This window comes from Cavia porcellus, unplaced genomic scaffold (assembly GCF_034190915.1).
Source record: "Cavia porcellus strain 051 isolate PalLab524CR breed Dunkin Hartley unplaced genomic scaffold, mCavPor4.1 scaffold_9, whole genome shotgun sequence".
Classification (NCBI taxonomy): domain Eukaryota; kingdom Metazoa; phylum Chordata; class Mammalia; order Rodentia; family Caviidae; genus Cavia; species Cavia porcellus.
The window spans coordinates 60,848,770-60,872,591 of record NW_026947492.1 but is presented as its reverse complement, the minus strand read 5'-3'; the positions used below and the strand labels follow the sequence as shown (position 1 = coordinate 60,872,591).

Below are 23,822 nucleotides of genomic sequence, written 5' to 3'. Positions count from 1 at the left end.
CTTAATCTTTGGATTGATGTCATTATCAGTTTAGGAAATTTCATACTCATGTCTTCAAATATACCTTTTGGCCCATTTAATCTTTCCTTTCCTTGAGGAATTTCAATTAAATGTATGTTAGCCAGGTGTCATGGTTTATGTCTGTGGCCCCCAGGCCTCATGAGTTTGCTTTGTGCATTTGTGATGGTTCATTGTCTAGTGCTTGGATTGATGGTGTCAGTGCTCCACCCTCTTAGGGGTGGAGCCAGGATGTGATGTAATGGCAGGAAGAAGGTGTGTCTTGCTCTTTGCTGGTTTCTGCTTGCTGTTTACAGCCGCCATGAACTGCAGTCCAGCCATGCCAGCCTGCCGTGGAGCCAACTGAGTACAGATTGAAACCTCCAAAAACTCTAAGAAATAAACCTTTCCTTTCCCAAGTTTGGGCTTCAGGTATTTTGTCTCAGCCACGAGTAAAAAGTAACTAAGACAGAATTTGGTACCAAGAGTGGGGTCGTTTGCTATGACTGTATCTGACTATGTTTTTCAAGAGGCTTTGGAAATGGCTTGTGGGCAGAGTTTGGAAAGGTTCGGACATGTCGCCTGGATGCATAGAGCTGGAGCAGCTTAGGCTGTTCTGTAGAGGAGATTCTGGTCAGAGCTCAGGAGACCAGAAGGCTGATGGAAAGCTGGATGGTAAAGACCAGGCTTGGGAGTTTTCTGCTGGGAAGGACTGCATTGGTTGTTGGACTCCACATGATGTGTGTTATGGCTTGGCAGAAAGTTTGTCTCTATTTTGCTCCTGCCCAGAGACTTTGCCTGAGACTGAGACAAAAGGTAATGGACTGATTAATCTTGAAAAAGAAATTAAAAAGCAATTGAACCTTGAGGCTGTGGCATGGCTATTGTTGGGGGCTTTCAGCCAGCTTTACGGTACAAATCAAGAGCAAAGAGCCCAGCAGGATAATTTACAATGCTGTGAGTTTGGCCAGAAGGAAAATCCCAGGAAGCCTGTGGATTGTAAAGACAGAGTTGAGATTTTGATTGTTGAGGGGAAACAGAGAGATAAGAAAGATGGCCCCAGGGCATCCCAGGAAGCGGATCCCCACCCTTTGCAGCTGCAATGCAAAGGTAAAAGAATTTGCTCAGAGGAGAGCTGCAGAGCACCAGGTTCCAGAATGGCAACAGAGGCCATATGAGGTTCCAGAATGGTGACAGAGGCCACATAAGGTTCCAGAATGGCGGCAACATAGAGAAGCTTTTCTCGCAATCAGGTAAACAGAGCCCTGGGATCCAGGCAACTGGCCCCTATAGCCAAGAGAGAGAAAAGCCTGGCTACTGCTTCAGCTGGCAGCAGACCTTGGTGGCATCCACAAGGTGCTGATTTTAGGTGCAAGGAAAATGCATGAATTCTGAGGGTAAGATGGCTTCCACCTCGATTGCAAAGGGCCTGGGAGGCCAAGCAGTATGCCCCTGAGAAGGCAATTTGTGAAGATGTAAGGGTGAAGCCAAAGGTGCAATAGAGATCCCTGAAGTTTGGAAAAGCCAGGAACATGGATGATCCAAGGAAAGCTGCAAAAAGTGAGCAGAGAGGATTTAAGAGAAAAGCTGTGGGAGCTGAAATCCCTGGAAGTGCCATGGGGTTGGAATCACCCAAGCCTTTTGGAGCTTGCAACCAGATTGCTTCAGATGCTGAGTGTGAAACTCTAGGACTTAACATTTGCCCTGCTGGATGTTGGACTTGCTCTGTTTCCAATGCTTTCTATTCTGCTGTTTGTAACTTTTGGAATGGTAATGTTTATCTTGTTCCTTTGCATTTCAGAAATGTTTAACCTTGTTTCATTTGTACAGGGGGTTACAGTTAAGAGTTTGTCATAGATCTTGGAGGAGACTTGGGACTTGGACTATTCAGCAATGCTGAAACTGTTAGGAGTTTGGCAACTCTTGGATGTGGACTAAATGTCTTTTGTATAAAGGATGTACATGAGTCCTGGGGGCCAGGGGTGGAATGTCATGGTTTATGTCTGTGGTCCCCAGGCCTCATGAGTTTGCATTGTGCATTTGTGATGGTTCATTGTCTAGTGCTTGGATTGATGGTCAGTGCTCCACCCATATAGGAGTGGAGCCAGGATGTGATGTAATGGCAGGATGAAGGTGTGTCTTGCTTTTTGCTGGTTCCTGCTTGCTGTTTGCAGCCGCCATGAACTGCAGTCCAGCCATGCCAGCCTGCCTTGGAGCCAACTGAGTACAGATTGAAACATCCAAAAACTGTAAGAGATAAACCTTTCCTTTCCCAACTTTGGGCTTCAGGTATTTTGTCTCAGATGAGTAAAAAAAAAAAAAAAGTAACTAAGACACCAGGTGTTGTGCAGTACCAGCCCCCTGGGAGGCTGAAGCAGAGGAAATGAACATTCGAATCCAAACCTGGCAATTTAGTTATGTGAGAACTTGTTTCAAAATTTTAAAAAGTAGGGAGATGCTAGTGCAAATGCTCTGTCTGAGTCAGTGGACTAGGGCATGGCAATGTGACTGGAACAATTGGGTTTCACCTGCCAGTTAAAAAGACTTATTAACCATGGACACAGAGCAGCAGCTCTTGAGCCTGCCATGAGATCAAGCTGAGCCCCATACCCAGTGCCAATCTTCTGACACAAGAACATGCTGAACCTGGTACCTGATATCAATCTTCTGAAAAGAGAGGAAGTGAAGCTTAGCACCTGATCCCAATCTTCTAGCACAAGATCAAGTGGGACCACCTGGATAAACTAGCAAAGAAACTATGGCAGCATTTAGTTTGTGTCACTGTTCCCTGGGCTGTTCTGCTTGTAGGATATAGCTTCTCTGTATCCTTCCAAGCACCCTCGTCTCCTTGAGCACTTCTTTTGTGCTCCCCCATTTCATTAAATATTAATCTTCCAAATTCATCCATCATTCTGTCCAATTCATTGAACAGGCAATAACCTAGAGAACGCTGCTGGTACCATACCACCTGGTAACATGTCTGGGTTCCACTTCAGCACACAAAAAAAGTATGTTAGAACTTTTCATGGTATCATCTTATGTCTTACCTTTTGTTCATTTTTTCTCCATCTACTATCATTTGTGCTTTATTCTGAATATTTACCATTGGCCCATCTTCTGTGATAGTCTACTTCTCTCTAGAACCTTGCTATATTCACTTGAGTTCTTAATTTTGGTTCTTTTGCTGATTCAGACTTTATATCTTAAAAAATACTATATTTTTTTCTCTACCAATTTTTAAAATCTTGAATTTGATTATCAGTTAAAAACCTGCATATTATAACTTTAGTATAAACTGCAGTTCAATTTGTATTATCTGTTGTTTCTGTAGGTTATTGTTCATATTGACGTGTTTCCTTAGCCTGGTTATCTGACAATGTACTGGATACTATATTTGCAACATTAATAAGAATAAATTTAAAACCTGGGATGAAGGTACTTTAGGGAAGATTTTTTTTTCTTAGTCACCTGAAAGCACTAGTAATCCAGGTTCACCTTAATCCAATTTTCAGATTGTCTAAATGATTTCAGAGGTGAGAAGTAGTCTGTGTAAGGAGTCTGGTGAATTCACTCACCAATAAATATAGGGTAATCTTGAGTAGTAATATTTTCATTCACCAGTAACTATAGGGTAATCTTGAGTAGTAATATTTTCATGGTCTTAACCTACTGTAGGATATAGATTCAAATTATTTGGGTGGAGGAGTGAGGCAGGGTCTTACTTATGTGGCTCAGGCTGGCCTTGAATTCACTGGTCAGTGACTCTTCTATCCCAGCCCACTGAGTTCTGGGATTACACACATTGGCGGTCACATTTGGCTAGATTCTAATTCTTACCCCTCTATACCAGCAAAGCTAACAACAAGACTACTAAACTACTTAGGTGCCTATCCTGAATCAGAAAAATATACCCAGGGCAAATGTGGCCATAAATTCTAAATTTAGCTTTATGAATTTCTGTCTTTTAGATTATGGACCCAGTGTTTCTTTCCAGATCCAGATCCAGATCTTGCCCTAGAAATGACTGACTTGTTGAATATTTAGCATTTTCGAACAGATCTTTAAAACTCTACTGTCTCCCCCGATTGTTGATGATTATCAAATTACCTCAGCTATCATTATTAGAAGCAAAAGTGTATTATGCAACACTGTATTATATAGTACTTTTATTACTTATACATTAATTATATATATTTAGGGATGGGGATGTAACTCAGTGCCTGGCAAGCACAAGGTCCTGAGTTCAATTCCTAGTACCAAAAAAATGATATATATTTAGTCTTACCTTCTCAAATCAGTGTTAAAAATTGTATTTTGTATATATGCATATTACTATACACATATATTCTCATATTGCTATGTAAGGGTAGATACTTAAAATCATATATCTAGAGGTTTGTAGCAATTAAGAATTTTTAAGGATAATTTCTTATGTGTTTTTTATTTATCAACTTTGGAATCCTAACTCCAAGTCAGACATTTCTTCAGTGTACCACAGATATAATTTATATCTTCATAGTCTGACATTTAATACATATTTTGTAATGTTAAAAATCTTACCAACAAAGAGAATCTTGGCTATGAAAATGAAAACTATCAAGAAAGGAAACTTTTTCTTTTTTAATAGTTAGATTCAGTTTTCATACTCTTTTGATGCCCTGCTACAAATATGACCTGACTACATTTATCATGAATTAAATTTATCATGAGATATGATCATGAAACACAGTGAGTGTCTATTACAATAAAAGACCTCTTGCCATTAATTCTGCTTAAAATAAGTCTTATGTCTTTGAACACACTTATCATTCTTTCCAGTTTCTAAAGCATTTCTTGAAGTCCTCTTTTGTAAGTGTCTTTAGCTATACTGTTGTGGCTGCCTCAGTGTCCTGAATCAATTCAAAACATTTACCTTTAAGGGCCAGAAGACTCATAGTGCCAGATCTGGTGAATAACGTGGATGAGGACATACCACAAGGTCTTTAGTATATGTGCTGCCAAAGTAAGCACAACACCATTAAGTTTTTATGAGCCTGCCTTTCTGTTGGATGGCACTTAACACCATTCACTATATTTCTGGTCACAACTCATAAACAGACTTATAAAAAAGGGCTTTCTGAACTGCTTCAGAAAGTGGTAAGAACAATGGGATAAATGTGTTTGAAGCAAGGGGTAGTATTCCTAGGCAGGGAGGTTAACGCCCATGTATTTTTACTGTAATTTAAAAAATCTGAACACTATTTTGATCATATGTCATCTTTACATGTTATACAGAAATAACCCAAAACAAATCTATGCAAAACAATGTTTTCAATATTATCAGAAAGACTTTAAAATGTCCAACAAAAAGGACATAGTAAGTATATTTCCCAATGAATTATTCTATCAATAAATTCATAATTATGTCCTTTGTGAAAAAATTCAAGATTCAAAATAAAAAAAGAGTAGTATATGATAAACAAAGTTTTGTTTCTTTAATAATCAAAAGGAATGACCAATGACTCAATACAAAAGTTAGAAAAAGATGAGAGCAGTTCAGAGAAACCACAGATTATCTTTAAAGCATATTAAAATATACTCAGCCTCATTTAGAAGAAAAATGGAATCTAAGACTAAAATAGAATAGTTTTTCATACTGACAAAGAAATATATTTGATGTTGCATTGTAGACTAGAGAATTTGGGAAAGCCAATACTTTTAAATATTATTTGCAGAATAAAGTGGTATACCTTCTCTGAATAGGCAACTTCTATCAAAAAACGGCAGAATACTCAGGTCAAGAATTCTATTTTCAAGAATTGATTCCATGGGGATATTTATATTGTGTCTGAAGATTGTGCACTGAAAACATTACCCTGATTATAATAATGAGACAAAAAAAGGAAACAGGAGGGAGGGAGAGAAAGGAGAGGGAGAGAAAGAAGAGGGAGAGAAAGGAGAGGAAGAGAGAAAGGGAAAGAGAAAGGGAGAGAGACAGGCAGAAATATCAATTTAGTAAAATACTATGAAAGCATAACATTACTAGATAGTATTCTATTATTTTTTAAAGGTATAATTTGTTTTCCTTCCTTCATTTATTTGGAATTGGGATCAAACTCACAACCTTGTGCTTGCCAGGCAGGCCCTTGTCCTGCTGAGTTATATCCCTAGCCAGTATTCTATTATTTAAATTAAGTAACAAATTAAATAAGTATGAAAAATGTCTTTGGATAGAGAAACTAGGTAGCTATAAGGAAACGAGTGTACTTAGCAAAGTAGCTTTTGTATATATGTATGTACTACTTTTTAAATTACAGTAATTAAAATTATATAGAATATGAAATGCTATAAGAATGGAAATACAGTAATAGAAAAAACAAAAATGTAAGTGCACTATATCAGCAGGTAAGGAAAAACCAGATGCACTAGGGGCTGGGGATTTAGCTCAGCGGCATAAGTGCCTGCCTTGCAAGCAGGCAGTCGTGAGTTCAATCCCTGGTACCGATAAACAGGAAAAAGACAAAAAAAAAAAAAAAAAAAACCCAAAAAACAAACCAGATGCACTGATTTACAAATACTAAATTGGAAAAGAAAGGAAAAAAGATTTATAAGGATATCAAATTATAGTTTAATCTTTCACATTATACATAAAATAATTGGTGAAAGAAAAAGACACACGTGTGATTTTACATGCCTGTAAACATACCTAGTGACCACACAAGTGAATGTACTTACTCTAGAAAAGCTCTGTCTAGCACCTGGCCATTCACTGGTGCCAAATACCGCTCCCTGCCTTTCCTCACCTCCCTCTCCCCACAGCTACCGGGTCAAGCTAAGATCATGGTTTATTTGAGCCTTATGTGAAAGACCCAAAGGGAATAAAGTCTAGGAGGCTCTAGAGGAAATCTGTACCTAGACAAATATATACTGGACAGATCTTCATCTGGCATCATCTGAAGAGTGTTAAGTACTGGATAATGTGCCAGGCCTAACACTAAAATGATTTTTTTCTTTTTAATAATTCCAAAAGATGCTGGCAGGTACAGACTATATCTAGAAGACCAAGATAAACATGTGTCATGAGGTAATGACACTCAAACAAGAACTACTAATTTGGCCCTTACAGAGACACAACTTAATTGTGTAGAAGCACAATAAGCCCTGACTCCATAAAGACAGAATATTTCCAAGGTCCATCACTAGTACATGGACCACTGTATGGTTCAAATATTTTTACTTAGCACTAGGAATATATATATATATATATAATCTGTTTTGAGCAGAGAACATACTTTTTTGGAGTAGATATAGAAAAGTATCTTCACCCCAAATTAAGTTGCTTTTGGATAAATTTAACAGTGACACCGGAGGACAGCTGCCACAGAATATGGTTAAAATCAGCTCCCCTCAATCAACAGTGAGTTTAAGTAGTGTACAGAAATGATAAGAGGAAAGCATAAATGACTAGAGTCAAGAGTGTGGTGAGGGGGCCACCTAGAGACAGTGGAGTCATAGGGGACCAAGTTGGGAAGGGTGACATGTCAGACATAAAAAGCTGCCCCAAGACAGCAGGTTGTAACAGATGTGGGAAAAATTAGAAGAAACATCTCCTCCCGCACTCAGATGGGGGGGGGCAGCACAACACAAAAGGGAAAAATGAGGAGCTCTTGCAGGGGAGAAGCAAATCTTGACAGGGTGACCACTCTGTTTCTCTGAGTCACTGGCTACAATGCAAATCATTTTCAATCACTCTTGATTTCTCCCAGAAGCTCTAGACAAAATCGGTATTACTTACATGCAAGTAAAGAATTGTGTGTAAGAGTTAACATGTAGTTAACATGTAGCATGATAGAACTGGAAATTATTTTGGCAACTGCAAAAGTACAAAGGATCAAGGAGCAAAGAGAGCATGTTCACTGCTGGGCACTAAAGTATATATTCTCTTCCACTGGAGATGCTGCCCAGTGCCCACAGGGGAGCGCAGACCAGTATGGACTTATTGCCTCTTTTTCCTCTCACCATTATCTGATTCAGATGTTCTATATGCTGTACCCCTGGGAAATTCTTTGCAGGTCTTTGGCTCTGGTCAGCCCCATGTGGATAAAAATGGAGGAATAAAAGGTAAAGCGAGGTAAAATTCGAGGTGAGTGGCCTTCCTCTCAGTGTGCACACAATCCCAAGTGCCACCCCTTTCCTGCCCCTCCAGACACTCCTGTAAAGAGTAACTTGGAGGTCTGGTGACCAGGTGGCAAGAAGCACTAAAGCAAGGACATGAAGTAGAACCAGTAACTTGACAGGTACAGGGCCAGAATAGGACCGGTCAGTGCTAAAAGGGAGCCACAACCTGGGCTGATATAGGTCTCATTCAGGCAACCTCACAGAGGCTGAAACAATAGTTCTTCAGAGCTGCAGTATACCCAAGGGTAGAGCCAGGAGAGGCGTGGCCTTCCTAAAGGGTACTGCACTTGCCAAAGATGAGAGCAACAGAAATGACAGCCAGATCCCTAAGGGAAGCATTCTTACTGCTGGGGCTCACTGGCTCAGCATGATGGATCACTTTAAGTTCCCTTGAAGGAGTCTATTTTAAGCAGTTTGGATCCATGGTTTTATTGGAGTTGGATCCTTTTGCCTTTTTTACTACCCATTCATCAATCAGGTCCTAGCTCTTTAAAACCAGGTATTTTTCTTTCCAGTCCTTAAGATCTGAAAGGCTTGCAGAGTGCTGACAATGTTCACGGAATTCTCAGCTGTCTCCTAGCTAATTTCCTTGATAGAAATCTGACTCAAAAATTATGCAGGAAGTGGAATAGCACTGCTTTCCAGTAACTATAATAGCTTATGAGCTGCAAATCTGAAAGTGCAGGTTCTAGGGAAATGACTTTTTCTTCCACTTTTCAAAGTAGATAAGTGAAATCAATGAGAATCTTGTTATAGCCATGTCTCATGTACTGAGGCATGGTACAGATACAGGATATGTTGTAGGAATGAATTATATGTCTTGGAAAAATATCCCATCAGGTGACAGCCACTGTTGTCTACTCTACTGTCATAATATAAAATAGTAAGGGTTCTACATTATCATATAATGTCTTCTGGCTCAGAAAAACTTTGGCCAACAGGCACAGGTTTTAATAATAGATCCTGTTTTCCTTGCCATCTACTTCACATACCAATCTTGAGCCTCTGTGATATATCTTGTCTCCATTTGGGTATATCCACACATATTTGGCCATGTGCAGCAGAGTATCGTTTGGCTCTTCATGTATTTCAAACAGAATTCACCTATGTAGAGACGTCCCAAACACGCATACTCGTCAGGATGGGGAGAATAGTACCAAGGATCATACTCATAGTGGCCTAAGGTGTTTATTTGCATCATGTTGCTCCCCTCTGTGATTTGGCCTTGCAATCTTGACTTCTCCACTCCTTCAAAGCCAGGGCTTGTGCTTTGTAGAAGAGATTCAAGTCGTCTTTTCTGGTTAGGTTTTCTAAGAGAGGTTCCAGAGTGCTCCCATTGGTCTGCCTGTGTTCCATATATTTCTTTTTGTTCTTTGCTCAGTCCAGAGTTTCTTTTCTTCTTAAGTTCAGCCACCTATTCTTTAACCATAGCTCTCTCTCTATTGGTTTCTCCTGCCTGGCTGCACGTCTATAATTGTCATCTGACCTGTGGGGCAGCATCTTTTCTTCTGTTTATCCTGGTTCTATGCTCTCATCCTGCATTAGTTAGCAGAGAGGTCATGATACAGCAGGAACTCTAAAATGGAGAAATGTTTCTTGTGTTTCCCAGTAAGGTGTCTTAGAGAAAACTACAGCCTAGCATAGGGCACTGCACATTGAATCTGTAGCTTTCACGGAAGCTGCAGCGCTTGGGGCGATGAGAGGTTGCTGCCTGAATCCTTTAAGGATATGCCCTTGATGATGGGCATATCTTTATCCTTCCTCATGAGACACACTAGGGCCAGAGATGTTCATGTCCGTCTCAGAAGGTTACACTCCAGTTGGAGTCTGAGGTGGTGATTAATCATGACTAACCATAATTTTTGTTTTTCTGAGAAACGGGCCACTTGTTCAGCTTTTGAGCCAGATGAATGCATCTGCCAAAATGGGTACCTTTTCAGAGTCATGCGTTGGGCTGCTATTGTCTACGGGTCACTCTTCTGGTAGAATATGAAGGCTCCTCAGTGCCAAAGGATTGCAAATTTCTGACAAGGCTGGAGTCTTGGAAACTCTGGCTGTGGTGCACTAAGGAGCAGGCGACACAGACAGATGGATGGGATGTGCCATCACTCTTAGAACTGTGTGTTTAAGATGAGTAGAAAAACTGGGATCTTCCATTTCATCTGAATTACTGCTTACATGCCTTTTTCTTTGCGGCACTGCTGGCAGCTGCATCCCAGTGGTTCCGATTTGGGCAGCAAAAACAGCAGCAGGAAGGGTGGCTCCAGGAGCCTCTGAGGCAGCCTTTGGAGCAGTCCCAATCTTGCATGTGACCTCAAGTGCTTCCTAGCTCTCAGAGGCAGCTTTCTCTAAATCACTCATTTTAACTTTAAATACAAAAGCAACATTTAGAAATATTAAGTATTTTAAATTAATTAATTTTAAATTAATTAAATGTAGATTTTATCTATGATGAAGTTATACATCTAATTGCTCCAATTCACAACAGAACTTATGTAATAATTTTATTAAAATAAGACTGAACCAGCTTAAAGTTAAAATCAAATCATTCACTTATTTAATAAATATGTTGAATATTTAATATGTGCCAAGCACTCTAAGATGTACCTATGAGGCTTCTTTCCTATACAAATATGTGGTGTCTTCCCCAACACCAATCAATTCTCCACTTCTTTGGCCACAAACTGAGTATACAACAATTTTGACCCTATCTCCCTATGGTCAGCACCAGATCTTACAAGTGAAATGGCTGAAGTTCACAGTACTATTTCTACTTCAGGAACAAATCTGAAGTTCCTGGCAACACATATGTCTGGTCAACTGCTATAAACCCACAAGGTACAGTTCTCATGACTTCTTCATATTAAAGAATTTGCTAGAATGGCTCACAGAACTCAAGAGAATGCTTACACTTAACAGTCAAATGGTAGGGATGGATAGGGCAAAGCACACAGGGGAAGCACACACAGGGGAGTATGGCCTGGAGCTTCCACACTGTCTCTGGTACATTGTTCTCTTATATTTTGATGTGTTTTCCAACTGGGAAGTTGAAGAATTGTTACAGCATTAAGTTTCCAGAACTCTGTCTTCCTCTGGCCAGAAGCTATTGAGTAGAATTAAACATCTAATCCTGTAATTGCTCCGTCATTCTAGTGACCATGCTTATTCTAAGGCTACAGTATCTCCAACTCAGTGACCTTATTCAGATGTGATTGGAGGGGGATCATTATAAATAACAAAAGACTTTACTATAACTCAGGAAATTCTATAGGTTTTAGGAGCTCTGTGTGAGGAATCAGGGAAAAAATATAAGTATATTTTCTTATAATGGCTTAGTATCAGATCAGTTAGTTAAAAAAAACCAATGAATACACACTGTATGTTTAGTAGTTAATATGTATGTAATATACCTATATGTAATGTGTAACACACACACACACACACACACACACACACACATATGTATCTTAGAACACAAAGAGTAGAAAGGAGCTTCCTGATTGATAATGGACAGCTATATTAAAAACAGAAAGGAAACAAAGAAGAAAAAAAAAAGAAAAGCTATAGTAATAGCCAAACTAAAGCAAGAAAAAGAAAACCCCATAAGTATATGAATTAAAAATAAGTAACAAAATTTATATTTTCAGGTGAAATGATTTGGTACACACTAAAAAAAATTCAAAATATCAAAAAAATTAGAATTGATGTTAGAACATTGTAGGACTGCTGAATACCAATCAATATACAAATTTAATTGTATTTCTAAATGTTGGCAAACAGAAAAAAAATTGCATAAAAGTCATGTATCATTTGCTTCCTGTAAGTTATATATATAACTTTAAACTATCCTAATGACAAAAGATATTCAAATAAAACATGAAGTATTACATTTCTTATATAGTTAATATATAATTTTTGAAAATATAAGATGCTATTAACTGATCCCTAACAGTACCTTGTAAGAATTTTAGAATGCATAGTTTCTTAACAAAATGCAGACCAACAATAACATAACATAGCAAATATAGCTTAAGATGTTATCTAAGTAGCAACTGCTTACTTTTCAAAGAGAGTAATTTCCATATTTGGTTTCTATGAAATTTGATTCGTGCTTATATAAAATAGTTAAAATGTCTCCTGTAACTAAAGAACTCTTATATAATTATAACTAAAAACCTGAAAGCAAATTGATAATTACTACAAGTCAAAAATGAATCTATTTTTGTTTGGCTTTTGGTGCTGGGGATTGAATACAGGGCCTTGTACTTGCTAAGCATACATTCTATCAATGAGCAATATTCCTATCCCTAAATCTATTTTTTATAATTTTCATGTCTTTAAAAAATGCTTCTTAGGGGCTGGGAGTTTAGCTCAGCGGCATAAGCGCCTGCCTTGCAAGCAGGCAGTCGTGAGTTCGATCCCTGGTACCGATAAAAAGGAAAAAGACAAAAAAAAAAAATGCTTCTTAAAGCCACTCAGAATTAGGGCATCTTTCAAGTGCTGTACTAGACTTTTAGCATTAAATTATGTTTTTCAAATTTCTTACAAAGATAAAATGAGATACTCTCAAGTATTGTGTTTCTTTAATGACATTACAAGGCAAAATAGTATCCATCTTGATTTATCCATGTTTCCTCTACAACATAAGGGTTTTTTTTTAAGAGAAAAAAAGAAAAATCAAGAATTAAGGAAAAAAAGAAAACAACCATCAAAAAATAACAAAAGCAAAACAACAGACAATAGCAGTATAGGATTTCAAAACAAGATGACAGGAATTTAACAGTGGTTGTTACATTGCATACTGTTGTCTTCAAAATAGTACATCAGTTTTAGATAGGACTTCTAGGACTTCTTTTTAAAATCTGGCTTATGCAGCATCATTTATATTTATATAATTCACAGGTGTGTACATCTATATACCCAATTTCACTGGTTGTACCTATAGTTAGTAGTACTGTATGTACACTTGAAACTACACTAATATAGCAGATTCCATGTTAAATATTCTCACTACAACAAAATATTAAAATATATAGACCTATGCATTTATATCCAGAGAGTCTTTAAACACACATAGATCTGTGCTATTTTAGCCATTCCCTTATTGATGGGTTACAGTTTGGATCTTGAATGTTCCCCAAGTGTCCATGTGTTGAAGAATTCATCCCCAGTGTGGCAATATTGGGAGTTTGAGGAAACTTCGACAGGTGGGGTCTAGAAGGAGACCTTGAGATTATTAGGGGCATGCCCTTTAAGTAGACTAGGGGACCCTAGTCCCTTCTTGCTCTTTTTCTTTCTGGCCATGAGGTGAGTAATTTTGCTACACTATGCATTGCTGCATGTACTGTCTTGCCACAAGCCCAAAGCAACAGAGCCAACATATTCTGGACTGTAATCTCCAAGACTGTGAGCCAAAATAAACCTTTTCTCTTAACAAGCTGCTTATCTCAGGTATTTTGTCACGTGTGATAGTTGATTGATTGTGTCAACTTGAGTAAGTAATGGCAAATTAAATTGACTCAGCGTAGTTCTTAGTGTAGAAGATCCACCTTCAGAAGGATTATCCAGAATTCTTACAAAGAGGAAATTAAGAAGGAAGGACTGATTCTGTTTTTTTTTTTTTTTTTTTTGGAGGAGCTCTAGTCTTCACTTTCACCTTGGACATCATCTCCTTGCTTTTCAAATACTCTTCAGCTTCCAGCTCCAATTCTTCAACCTTCCATCACAGACACTTTGGTCTCCTGATAATGACCTGCATGTATCAGTGTGCAGACAGAGCTTTTGAACCCTTCCACACCTGACTCTGTGGGTGGCCACCATAAACCAATCTTATAAATTCTTTTTTTTCCCTGTGCTTGGGGGCTGTTACCTCCCCAAACCTAGCCCCTCTCCAATAAATTCTTACATATTCATATATCTGGTTGTATATCAGACTCTAGGAAGCAGTGCCTGATAGATACATCACAGTGACAGGAAGCTGAGATACACTGGGCATTCAGATTTTTAAAAAATTTTCTCTTGCATAAGTAACATTAATTATAATTATAAATAAATAGTTCAGAGAGAAAATAACATGAGAAAGTTGTGAAGCATAAAATAAAACCATTAGTTTAACAAAAATAAGATAGGTTCTAATCTCATGAAAACTAAAATGCCTTTGAATCCGGAGATTATATTTTTCATTTACAGTATTATAGTTTTCATGCTGTTTTGACTACCACTTACACATTTTAGTAAAGTATAGTGCTCATTCAATTATTTAGTATAAATGATCTTGTGCAGAATTGGTGATATCCCACTTGGAATCTTCCTGCCTCCTTCCCAGCATAATTTTCTCCATTAACTCCTAACACTAGAGGGCAGCAGCTTCAGCAACTATTAGTAATGCAGACAACAATTACTGAAAAAATATGCCTTCAAGAAAAACTGTACTAAATTTTACTAGTCAACTTTTTATCATGGAGATGTATTTTTATAGGTATCAAGAATAAAACAATTGAATCATACTGTTTCTCCAAAGGAGAGATGAAAAGGTCTGTATTATCCAAAGAGGAACCATAAAAATGTGAGCTAATAATATATAATACATTATAATATATAATAAATATAACAATACTGACATTCTTTTATTCAGTGTATCTCAAAAGAACCAAATGGTGATAAATTTCTTTTTATTAGTTTCTCCATATTCTGATTTTTTAAGAGAGAAAACAGTTCTAGATCAAACCTATAGTCAAACAGACTTTCTAATGAACTTGTAGAGAATTTGAGAACAAAGATCCTTTCTGAAAGACAAAATAAGGCAAAGATTCTCAAATGACAAGCAGTAGTAAGTCTACCTATGAAAAAATAAGGACTTTCAAATATTAATCTCTTCCCTTTCAATTATTCACACACACACACATTTTGTTTGTTTGAGTCAGGGTCTCACTATAGAGACTGGCCTTGAACTCATGATCCTCTTACCTCAGCCTCTAAGTGTTGGAATTACATGCATGCATGCATGTACTACCACACATATCCCTCAGTGCTTTTTAAAAAAAATTATAAAATAGTCTTATTAAGTTATCTAGGATGGAACTTGCAATTCCCCTGCCTCCACTTCTTGAGTAGCTGAGATTACATGTGTATGTGACTTTACTCAGCTCAGATTTTGTTTTTTAGAGAAGTTTTAGGTTTACAGAAAACCAAAAGTTTCCTTTATTATTAATATTTTATATTTTGTTACAACTGACCCAATAATTACATTATTATAAAAAGTACTGGATTACATTAAGGCTTACTCTTTGTCTTGTAAAAGTTCTGTGGCTTGTTTGCTTTTGTTTTAGTGGTACTAGGATTAAAAACCCTAAGTTTTTAGACTGAACCGCATTCCTAGCCCTTTCTTATTTTTGAGACAGGGTTTTGCTAAGTCACAGTTGGCCAGGCTGGACTTGAATTTGTGATCCTTCTGCCTCAGTTTCCCAGAGTGCTAAATTACGGGAATGTACCACTAAGCCTGCTAACATGGGTTTTCATGTATGTATAAAGATGTGTGTCAACTATTATTTTATTATATAAACTAGTTTAGCACCCCTAAGATTCCTTTGTCTTCAACTATTCTTCCTTCCCCTCTCCTCTCCTGACTTTCTAGTAACTACAATTTTTGTCCTTTTCAGTATGACATGCAGTTGAAATCATGTAATATGCAGCCTTCACCTCTTTCAGTAAGGGGTCCACATTTAAGGTTTCTCTATGTCTTTTCATGGCTTCATAGCTCATTTATTTTTATTTTTATTACTGGGTAATATCCCAGTGTATGTATGTGTTTATCCATTCACCTTGTGAAGAATTAGTTGCCTCTAGTTTTGTGTACATTTTTAATTTTAAAAATAGGAAAGTTTCAGTTCAAGATGACAGACTTAAATAACATGTCTTCTCTCCATTTTAATAATTTATTACAATCACAGTAAAGTCATAAATGGACCAAGTTCACAATTCAAAAAGAATTGAAGGAAGGGGTCAGTGGGTATGAGAAATGGATGTGACTTTGGAAAATACGTGAAAGACAGAAAGTATCATGAAGCAATGCACAGTAAGTCAAAACCCAAAACAGACTAACAACATCTACTTTTTGTTGTATAGTGAGAACTAAATCTTATTTACAATACAGATAAGGACATTAAGGACATTATGCCAAGTGAAACAAGCCAATCACTAAAAGACAAATACTGTATGATTACTTCAGAGGTACCTAAAGTGTAATCAAATTTGTAGGAACAGAAAGTAGAATCTTGATTGCCAGGAGGAAAGGGAAGGAAGAAATGGGAAGATGTTTAACGGGTACAGAGTTTCAGTTTATCTAGATGAAAAAATTCTGGACATCAATTATGCAGTGTGAATATAGGTAAAAATGCTAGTAAACTGCATTTAAAATTGATCAAAATCAGGAGCTGGCTGAAGCAGTGTATCTCTATAGTGCCAGCTACACAGGAAGCTGGGGCAGCAGGATCACCTGACCAGCCTTGACAACAGTAGGGAAACCCAGTCTCAAATAAAAGGAGGAGGAGAAGGAGGAGAAGAAAAAAAGGAAGAGGAAGAAGAAGAGGACAGGGGGAGTGGCAAGGGGAGAAAGAGAAGGAAGGGGAGGGGGAGAAAGAGGAGGAAGAGGAAGAGAAGGAGAATGAGGAAGAAGGAGGAGCAAAAATGATTAACATGGAACTTTTATACTTTTCCACCACAATAAAAAAATTAAATCTTGTGTCTCATCTTCTGGTTGATCCTCAAAGCTGAAAATACCGTAATCACTAAGTTAAGACCATCTAAACATTCACTTTAGACCCCTGTAGTGGCCTCTACTTAATATGCACGTTGTGTCACCTAAAGATATTGAGTTTGTGAATTTTTTCTTAGTTTGCTTCATTTCTGGGTCACAACTTAACTTATTTGGGCATGTTATATTATTACTATTACTATTTTATAGTGCTAGGGATTGAACTCAGAGCCTCACCTGTGCTAATCAAGCACTCACCACTTACCACATATCTCCAGCCTTCTTTCTTTCCTTCTTGCTTATTCAGGCTTGCCTCTCTGTCTCTTCCTTCTTTCCATGGGTAACTGCTTTTTTTCTCTTTGTTTTTGATGTTGACAAAAATAAAATGTCATCTTTACCATATCATTAACATTGTCCAGCTTTCTACTACTTATGGAATAAGTATTACATTGTTTTTGTGGACATATTTCTTCAAACCCAGTGTGGGTCTAGAGCACTGTTCCAGTTGGAATTTCTTTATATTGGATTCCCAGGGTAGTTGCTCCAAGTCAAATTTATCTCATACCCCTTATTTCCTTTTGCTACATCTCAAATTTAACTTTTATATTTTTATTACATCTGACAGAGGCAAGGAATCACTTTTTCTCTTAATTTCTTAGAGCTTACATTTTTTTCCTGTTGCTTTTTCCAGAATCTTTCCTTATTTAAAGGAATAATTCTCTATTTTAATTTAACTAAAAAATTTAAATTCTTAAGTTCACTAATTTATCGCTGTGTAAGAATGTGTATGTATATCCACTGATTCATCGTGTTTTTCACATGAACTGTTTTCTTCATGTAGCTCCATCTGTAGCTATGACACTCACAGATTTTTTTTTTCTGGGAAGCTGGCATGAGTTTTCTTTGTTTCTGTAAGTAGGGTTTATTTTCTAGAAATCTCCTTCAATGTGGAATGGCCAGGAGTTCTGTATTTGCGAGTTATTGTTCTGTAGACTTTGTTAGCACTAATTATAGTATTTAAATTCTTAAAAGATTAACTGAAAGGCTAATAAAATAACTATCGAAATTTAGAAAGTGCTACAGTTTGGACGTGGTTGGTCCCCCAAAGTTTGTGCGTTAAAGGTTTGATCCTCAGCGTAGTGGTGTTGAGGTGGTAGAAACTTGATGTGGGACATAGTGGAAAGTAACTGGGTCACTGGAGGCATTGCCCTGTGAAGGAAATGCTGGTTTTGTGAAGTGAGTTCTCATGAGAATGAATTGTTATTTTAAAAATAAAATAAAATAAACAAGGTAGCCCTACCTCGTTCTTGGCTTCCTGTGTAATCATGTGACCACTTCCTCCCACCCCACACCCACGCCCACACCCACCCCCTTATATACACTGCCACCATGATGCCATCATCAATGAGGAACTAAATAGAGGCCAAAAAAATGAGGATAGTGATCTTGGGCTTTCAGTCTAAAAAACCGCGAGCTAGGTAAAACTTCTTTTCTTAATATATTACCCAGTCTCAAGTATTAGTATTAGCAACATAAAATGCACTAATGAAGGAGGCATAGAGAATGGTGTGAGTTCCTAATCTCATTGCATAGGCATATATTTGACAAACAATATCTAAAACTTTAATATAAATCAAGAAACAGTGGTGGCAGCACATTATTTCACTGTCTCGTGATAATAATTTTAAAAATCCCTAATAAACAAAAATGGCTTCTAAGGAACAAACCAAGGAAGTGAAGAGGCAATAAGGAGCACTGCTTTCCTTTCCAAGGGATTATAATCTCTTGTACTGTGTTTTTAAAAATCATAAGAATTCATAATGGGTATGGTGGTACACGCCTATAATTGCAGTACTTGGGAGGCTAAAGCGGGAGGATAGCTGTGAGTTCAAGGCCAGCATGGGCTACATAGTGAGTTCAAGGCCAGTCTCAACTCATAGTGAGACTGTGTCAAACCCCTGCCCCCCAAAATAAATAAATAAATAAAATCATAAGAATTTATTTAAAAAATTGAAAATAAAATGATGGAAACTGAGGAGAAAATATAAGAAATTCGGAAATAAAAAATTTTAATTCTAAAAAAATTCAAACACTTATTTATATGTGCTGAATTTCTTGGATAGAGAGAGAATATCATTGCCAAGGAAACCTAAGTAACTGTTGAGCAGCAAATTCTGCTCTTAAAAACAATCCATAACAATTTATTCTGTAGGATATTATACTCTAGTTTTACAAAAGCCAGTAAAATGGTTTAATGGTTCTTCAAACTTGGCTTATGATGTCACTAACATTTAATAAATATTTGATTCATACAATCTACTACAATAAGACTAGAGTAAAAGTCACCAAGATTCTAGTACCAAATCTTCCATTTAAAAGTTGTAATCCCTTAAGTAAGTCATTTTCCTTTTCTGAGCCTACTTTACTTGTTAAAGTGGGGATGGCTACTATCTACTTACCATACACAGTTACTGCGACTATCAAATGCAGAGCATTGTACAAAGGTTGAGACAAAGGTTCATTAAGTATCAAATTAAGTTAATTATTAGAAAAATATGAACAGAAAGTTCTATATAAACTAGTATTACAAAAATTGGATTGAATGAGGTGGCAGATCCAAGCTGTTGTTCAGGTTGTGTAACTGTATAATTTGTGCTTTTTTGGATCTCTACAATGACATTGCTGAGGTGCTGCATGGGTGTATTTGCAACATATAATGATTTAAAGAGAACTTACTATGTTTCCTGAGCTAACTTTTGCTTGAAAAAAAACTTCTATTATTAAGCGTTTAAGTGTTTAAGTGGCTTAGGTTGAAGTCTTTTATTTCTATGTTCAGGTTTTTAAATAAACTTAACCAACCTTCAACTTTTTATTTCACTCTTTCTTAACACATATCTACATCCTGAGACCAGAGTGTTCTATTTGTTAAAATGCCACTGCCAATTTCTGCTTCCACATTGTTGTCAATAGATAGGAATTTCTACACTTGGCTACTGCTGCTACAGCTGGATAAATAGATGTGCCCTGTGTCCCATCCCACTTCTTAGCTGTCCATTCACCCAGGCCAGTGTTTAATACCTTGAATACATGAATACTTTTAAAAAAAGTTATGATTCGCAATGGGGCAGAAATGGCATATAGTTCTTACATTAAAGAGAATCTGGCTTCTGGCCAGTACAACTTGTCTGTAATTTGACAATGCAAAGAAGCACTGAAAAAGTTGGAAAGAGGTGGGGGCCTTGGTCATAGAGGACAGGAGGACAGCACCCTGTGGGGAGAATTATCTGTATACTTCTTAAAGAAGGAACATTTTGATCTTGCACTCACTGTTCTATCACGGAGATGGATACATTTACTTGTTATAGGCTGATGATGATAAGTGTTTAAGGGAGATCATATCTGGGATCAGTAAGTTTATCAACAGACAAGTTGAAGCTTTGCCAGATTTATTTCTATATGTTCTTTGATTTAACCAGAAAAAATCTAAACCAAAACAAAAAAACCCAGAAACATAATGATTTGAATCCTATGGCTAACACATGGCCTAACATCTTAAGAATGTTCCAAGGGAACTCAGAAAGATACTGTGGATGAGTGGAGTCAACTAAGCAAAAGATGGATAAAACTCATCTTCAATTATAATTTTGTCTTCATATACCTTTCAAAAAATTTCTGTGTATTCTAAGCTACAGCAGAAATAAATGTGTTCACTGTACACATTAAACCTTCCAAAATTTCTATCTTTATCACAGTTCGCCATGTTAGCTAGTCTAAATTTAATTAATTTGGAAAGTTCAAAACAACATTTTTTCCATGAAGACTTTTCAAAGTATCCCAATGCACTGAGGCTAAAATTAATTTTAGTGATCAAGTCAAATAACAAATTATCTCTAGATCAATTTATAACTTATTACATGCCTCATCAAAATCACTAAAGATCAGCAGCATTTGGCAGTTTTTTGAAACTAAATGTATACCAATCAAGTGTTTAACTCAAGTTATCTGTATTAAAAGATCACAAGTGCTGTCAACAAGTAATGGAATAAATGCTACAAGTCTTATTTATTGTTTTATATTTCTGTACTCTGTAAATTCCAGTGCCCTGGATTTAGTCTACCTTACTTACAGTAGCAATCTATGGTAGACACATCTTCATTTCCCAATTTAAAGTATTCTGTATCATTAAGAAACGGACCACTATAGTTATACAATACAGAAGATGCTATTTATTACTAAATAATTAATAAAAATGTTAAAATTTATTTCTATGTTATGGGGACTTATTATTTACTCCCTACACTAAATTTGTGTGCCTTTGTTTTATCTTCATTTCTGTATTTTTGAAGGTCAGGAGGCATGTATCTATTCATCTGTCTTACACAGGTTTTCAGCCAGTACTTTGTATGTAGAAGGCACTTTAAATACAAATTAACAATTCTTTTTATATGTATTCTATCTTCAGTCTTCAATCTTCAGGAGTTCAATCACTCCCTTTGATCTCCTATAAGAACTGACCATCTATAAACTATTTAATTGCTACCAATACTATTCTAGCAATATCTTTTAATGTGCATTCTATAAATATTTCAGTGCATCACTATAGCATGCAGGAATAGCATGGACAATTAATGTGTTAATTCATCCAGCCAAGCTTTTCAAACTCAATCAGGATACTCTTTAAGAAAAATACAGTCAAAATTGGCATCAAAAGTGAATAGAAAGGGTCTTGCTACTCAAAGTGTGGTCCATACACAGTAACGCAGATATTACTTGTACACTTGCTCAGACTGACTCTCAGGCCCCAAAGACCTGGCTTCTCAATCAGAAACTGCATTTTAAGACCCCTTAAATGATCTGCAAGCAATGTAAGGTTTAAAGAAGCAATAGCTAGGCATGATGGTGTAAGCCTGTGATCCCAGCACTTGGGAGGCAGGAGGATTGTTGGGAGTTCAAGGTGAGCCAAACTGAACTACATAATGAGACCCTGTCTCCAAAAAAAGAAGAAAAAAAGCAATGGTTTAGTCTGTAGTGGAATTTGAATGTCTAAGAAATATCAAATATCTCATTATAATTGCTTATTTGTTGATCTTCCTTATCTGTAAACTGAAGGTTTGCTGAAGACAGGAACCCTTCCTATCTTCCTTACACTAGTATTTCAGTGGAGCTTAGAACATTACTCAGTGGTCTTTTTGTTGTTGTTGCATGGATGACTCAACAAAGTGAAAATAAAACCTTTTCAGAAACTAATCATTCAGAAATTCTTTTGTACAACATGATTTCACATACCACCATCCAAACCCTTTAATTCAATATTATTAATTCAGTTTCAAATATGCTGCTTTCTTACTTCAACAAATGTATTTTATGCAGTTGACAAAGCAAAATCTTGGATCATGGTCCTCTGTTGCAGCCTCAAAGGGCCTATTTTACAAATGAGATAGCTGTACTGCATAATTGTGACTCTCATACATAGATCCCATAAACCTGCACGAGGACAGCAGGAGAGCAGAGGAATAAGGAATAAGGGATAAGGAAAAACAACTCTGTATCAGCACAAGCTTACAAAATCTGCAAAAAAGAAAAAACACAAAAAACAAAACGGTTCTTTGGACAGGATAGTTCCAAAAAGTAACTGCCAGCAAGAGGGTGGAAGAAAGAGTTAAGAAAACCCTCTCCTTTCTCAAGAGCAGGTGATACTAGAAAATACCAGGGAGTGGTAAAGACCAGCAACTACCTAGCGACAGAAGCTGGAAACACTCCAGAGCAGCACCAAAGAGGATAGCGGTTAGAAACGCCCAAGAAGGGGACCAGAAACCGATTTCAGCTTTACAGAGAAGGAAGCCAAGGGTAACAGGCAAAGGAAATAGCTCTGTGAGGCTTAGAACTTACGATGGTGATTATTTGTTGAGAATGATGAGTATTTTGGGAGATGACATGGACTGTAAGATAAGAGGATGAGAGGGAGGTAGAGGGGCAACGACTGGATTGAGCGCATTGCAAAAGGAAGCGAACGCAGATGTCTCTGCCCAGCCCAGGCGCGGGAGGGAGGCAGCCCAGGCACAGGTAGGTGGCAACGCCCGGCTCGCCGACCCCCGCGGTGGCCAAAGCCATCTCCTTTGAAGCCTGCGGAGCCCCTGTGGGCACCGGAAAGGGCGGGCTGTGTGTGGGAGGAGGCAGAGGATGCTGGGCTGATCAGGCACCCACCTTGTCCCAACGGAGCCACTGCCCGATGGCCGTGTCTAGCTGAGGGTCCCCGGTGCGGTAGAGGGCGTGGAGCAGGTTGGAGTTCAGGTCTCCTTCAGCGTTTTCAGCCATGGCAGGCAGAGTGTGTGAGCCTGAGGGGCGGACGAGGACTCTGCGTTGGGGGGCCTGGTTGTGTTCACCAGGGTCTGGACGCCCCCTCCTCACTGAAGGGCATCGGACACCAACCACAGGGAGTTAGTGCCAGCTTCCGCCGTAGCTCAGGGAACGGAGAGAAAGCGGATACGGCTGCCTGCTCACCAGTGGGCCAGGTCCGGGTCTCTGGCAAACTGACTGAAACCGGCGTGCAGCTAGAGAACAACAGTCCCAGAGGTCTGGGTCGGGAGCCTCAGACACAGCCGCAGCCGCCGCCGCCCTCACGGCCCCAGGCCCCGCCCTAGAGCCGTGGCCCCGCCCCTTTCCGCCGGCCAATTCCAGTCCCCGAGGCTTGAGGCGCAAGCCCGGGAGCGCGTTCCCGCCGCTTCCACGGCACCGCCAGTTTATGGTTTGCCGGGGTGGCGTGGAGTTGCTGCACGGCTCTTTTTATTTGCTTAATTTGCCTTTCGCCGGGCGTCTTAGCCTCGTTATCATCCCCACACTCCTATGCATTTCCTTTTCTCATCTGCTGGCATGGCCACCGCGAGTGCACACTTCAGCACCCGGTCTCTGCGGGTCT

At 38.1% G+C, this 23,822-nt stretch overlaps 1 protein-coding gene and 1 pseudogene across 1 annotated transcript in view; both read right to left on the bottom strand.

Annotated features, from left to right (window-relative positions):
• The window catches only part of Pgm2l1 (phosphoglucomutase 2 like 1), a 77,701-nt gene extending 53,879 nt beyond the window's left edge, over positions 1 to 23,822 (bottom strand). Inside the window, exon 1 of the mRNA XM_003463435.5 lies at positions 23,111 to 23,822. Within this exon, the coding sequence (XP_003463483.1) occupies positions 23,111 to 23,221 (111 nt within the window). The 5' untranslated portion in view covers positions 23,222 to 23,822. The remainder of the gene's footprint in view (positions 1 to 23,110) is intronic.
• On the bottom strand, positions 958 to 11,825 carry LOC134477695 (histone acetyltransferase KAT7-like; annotated as a pseudogene).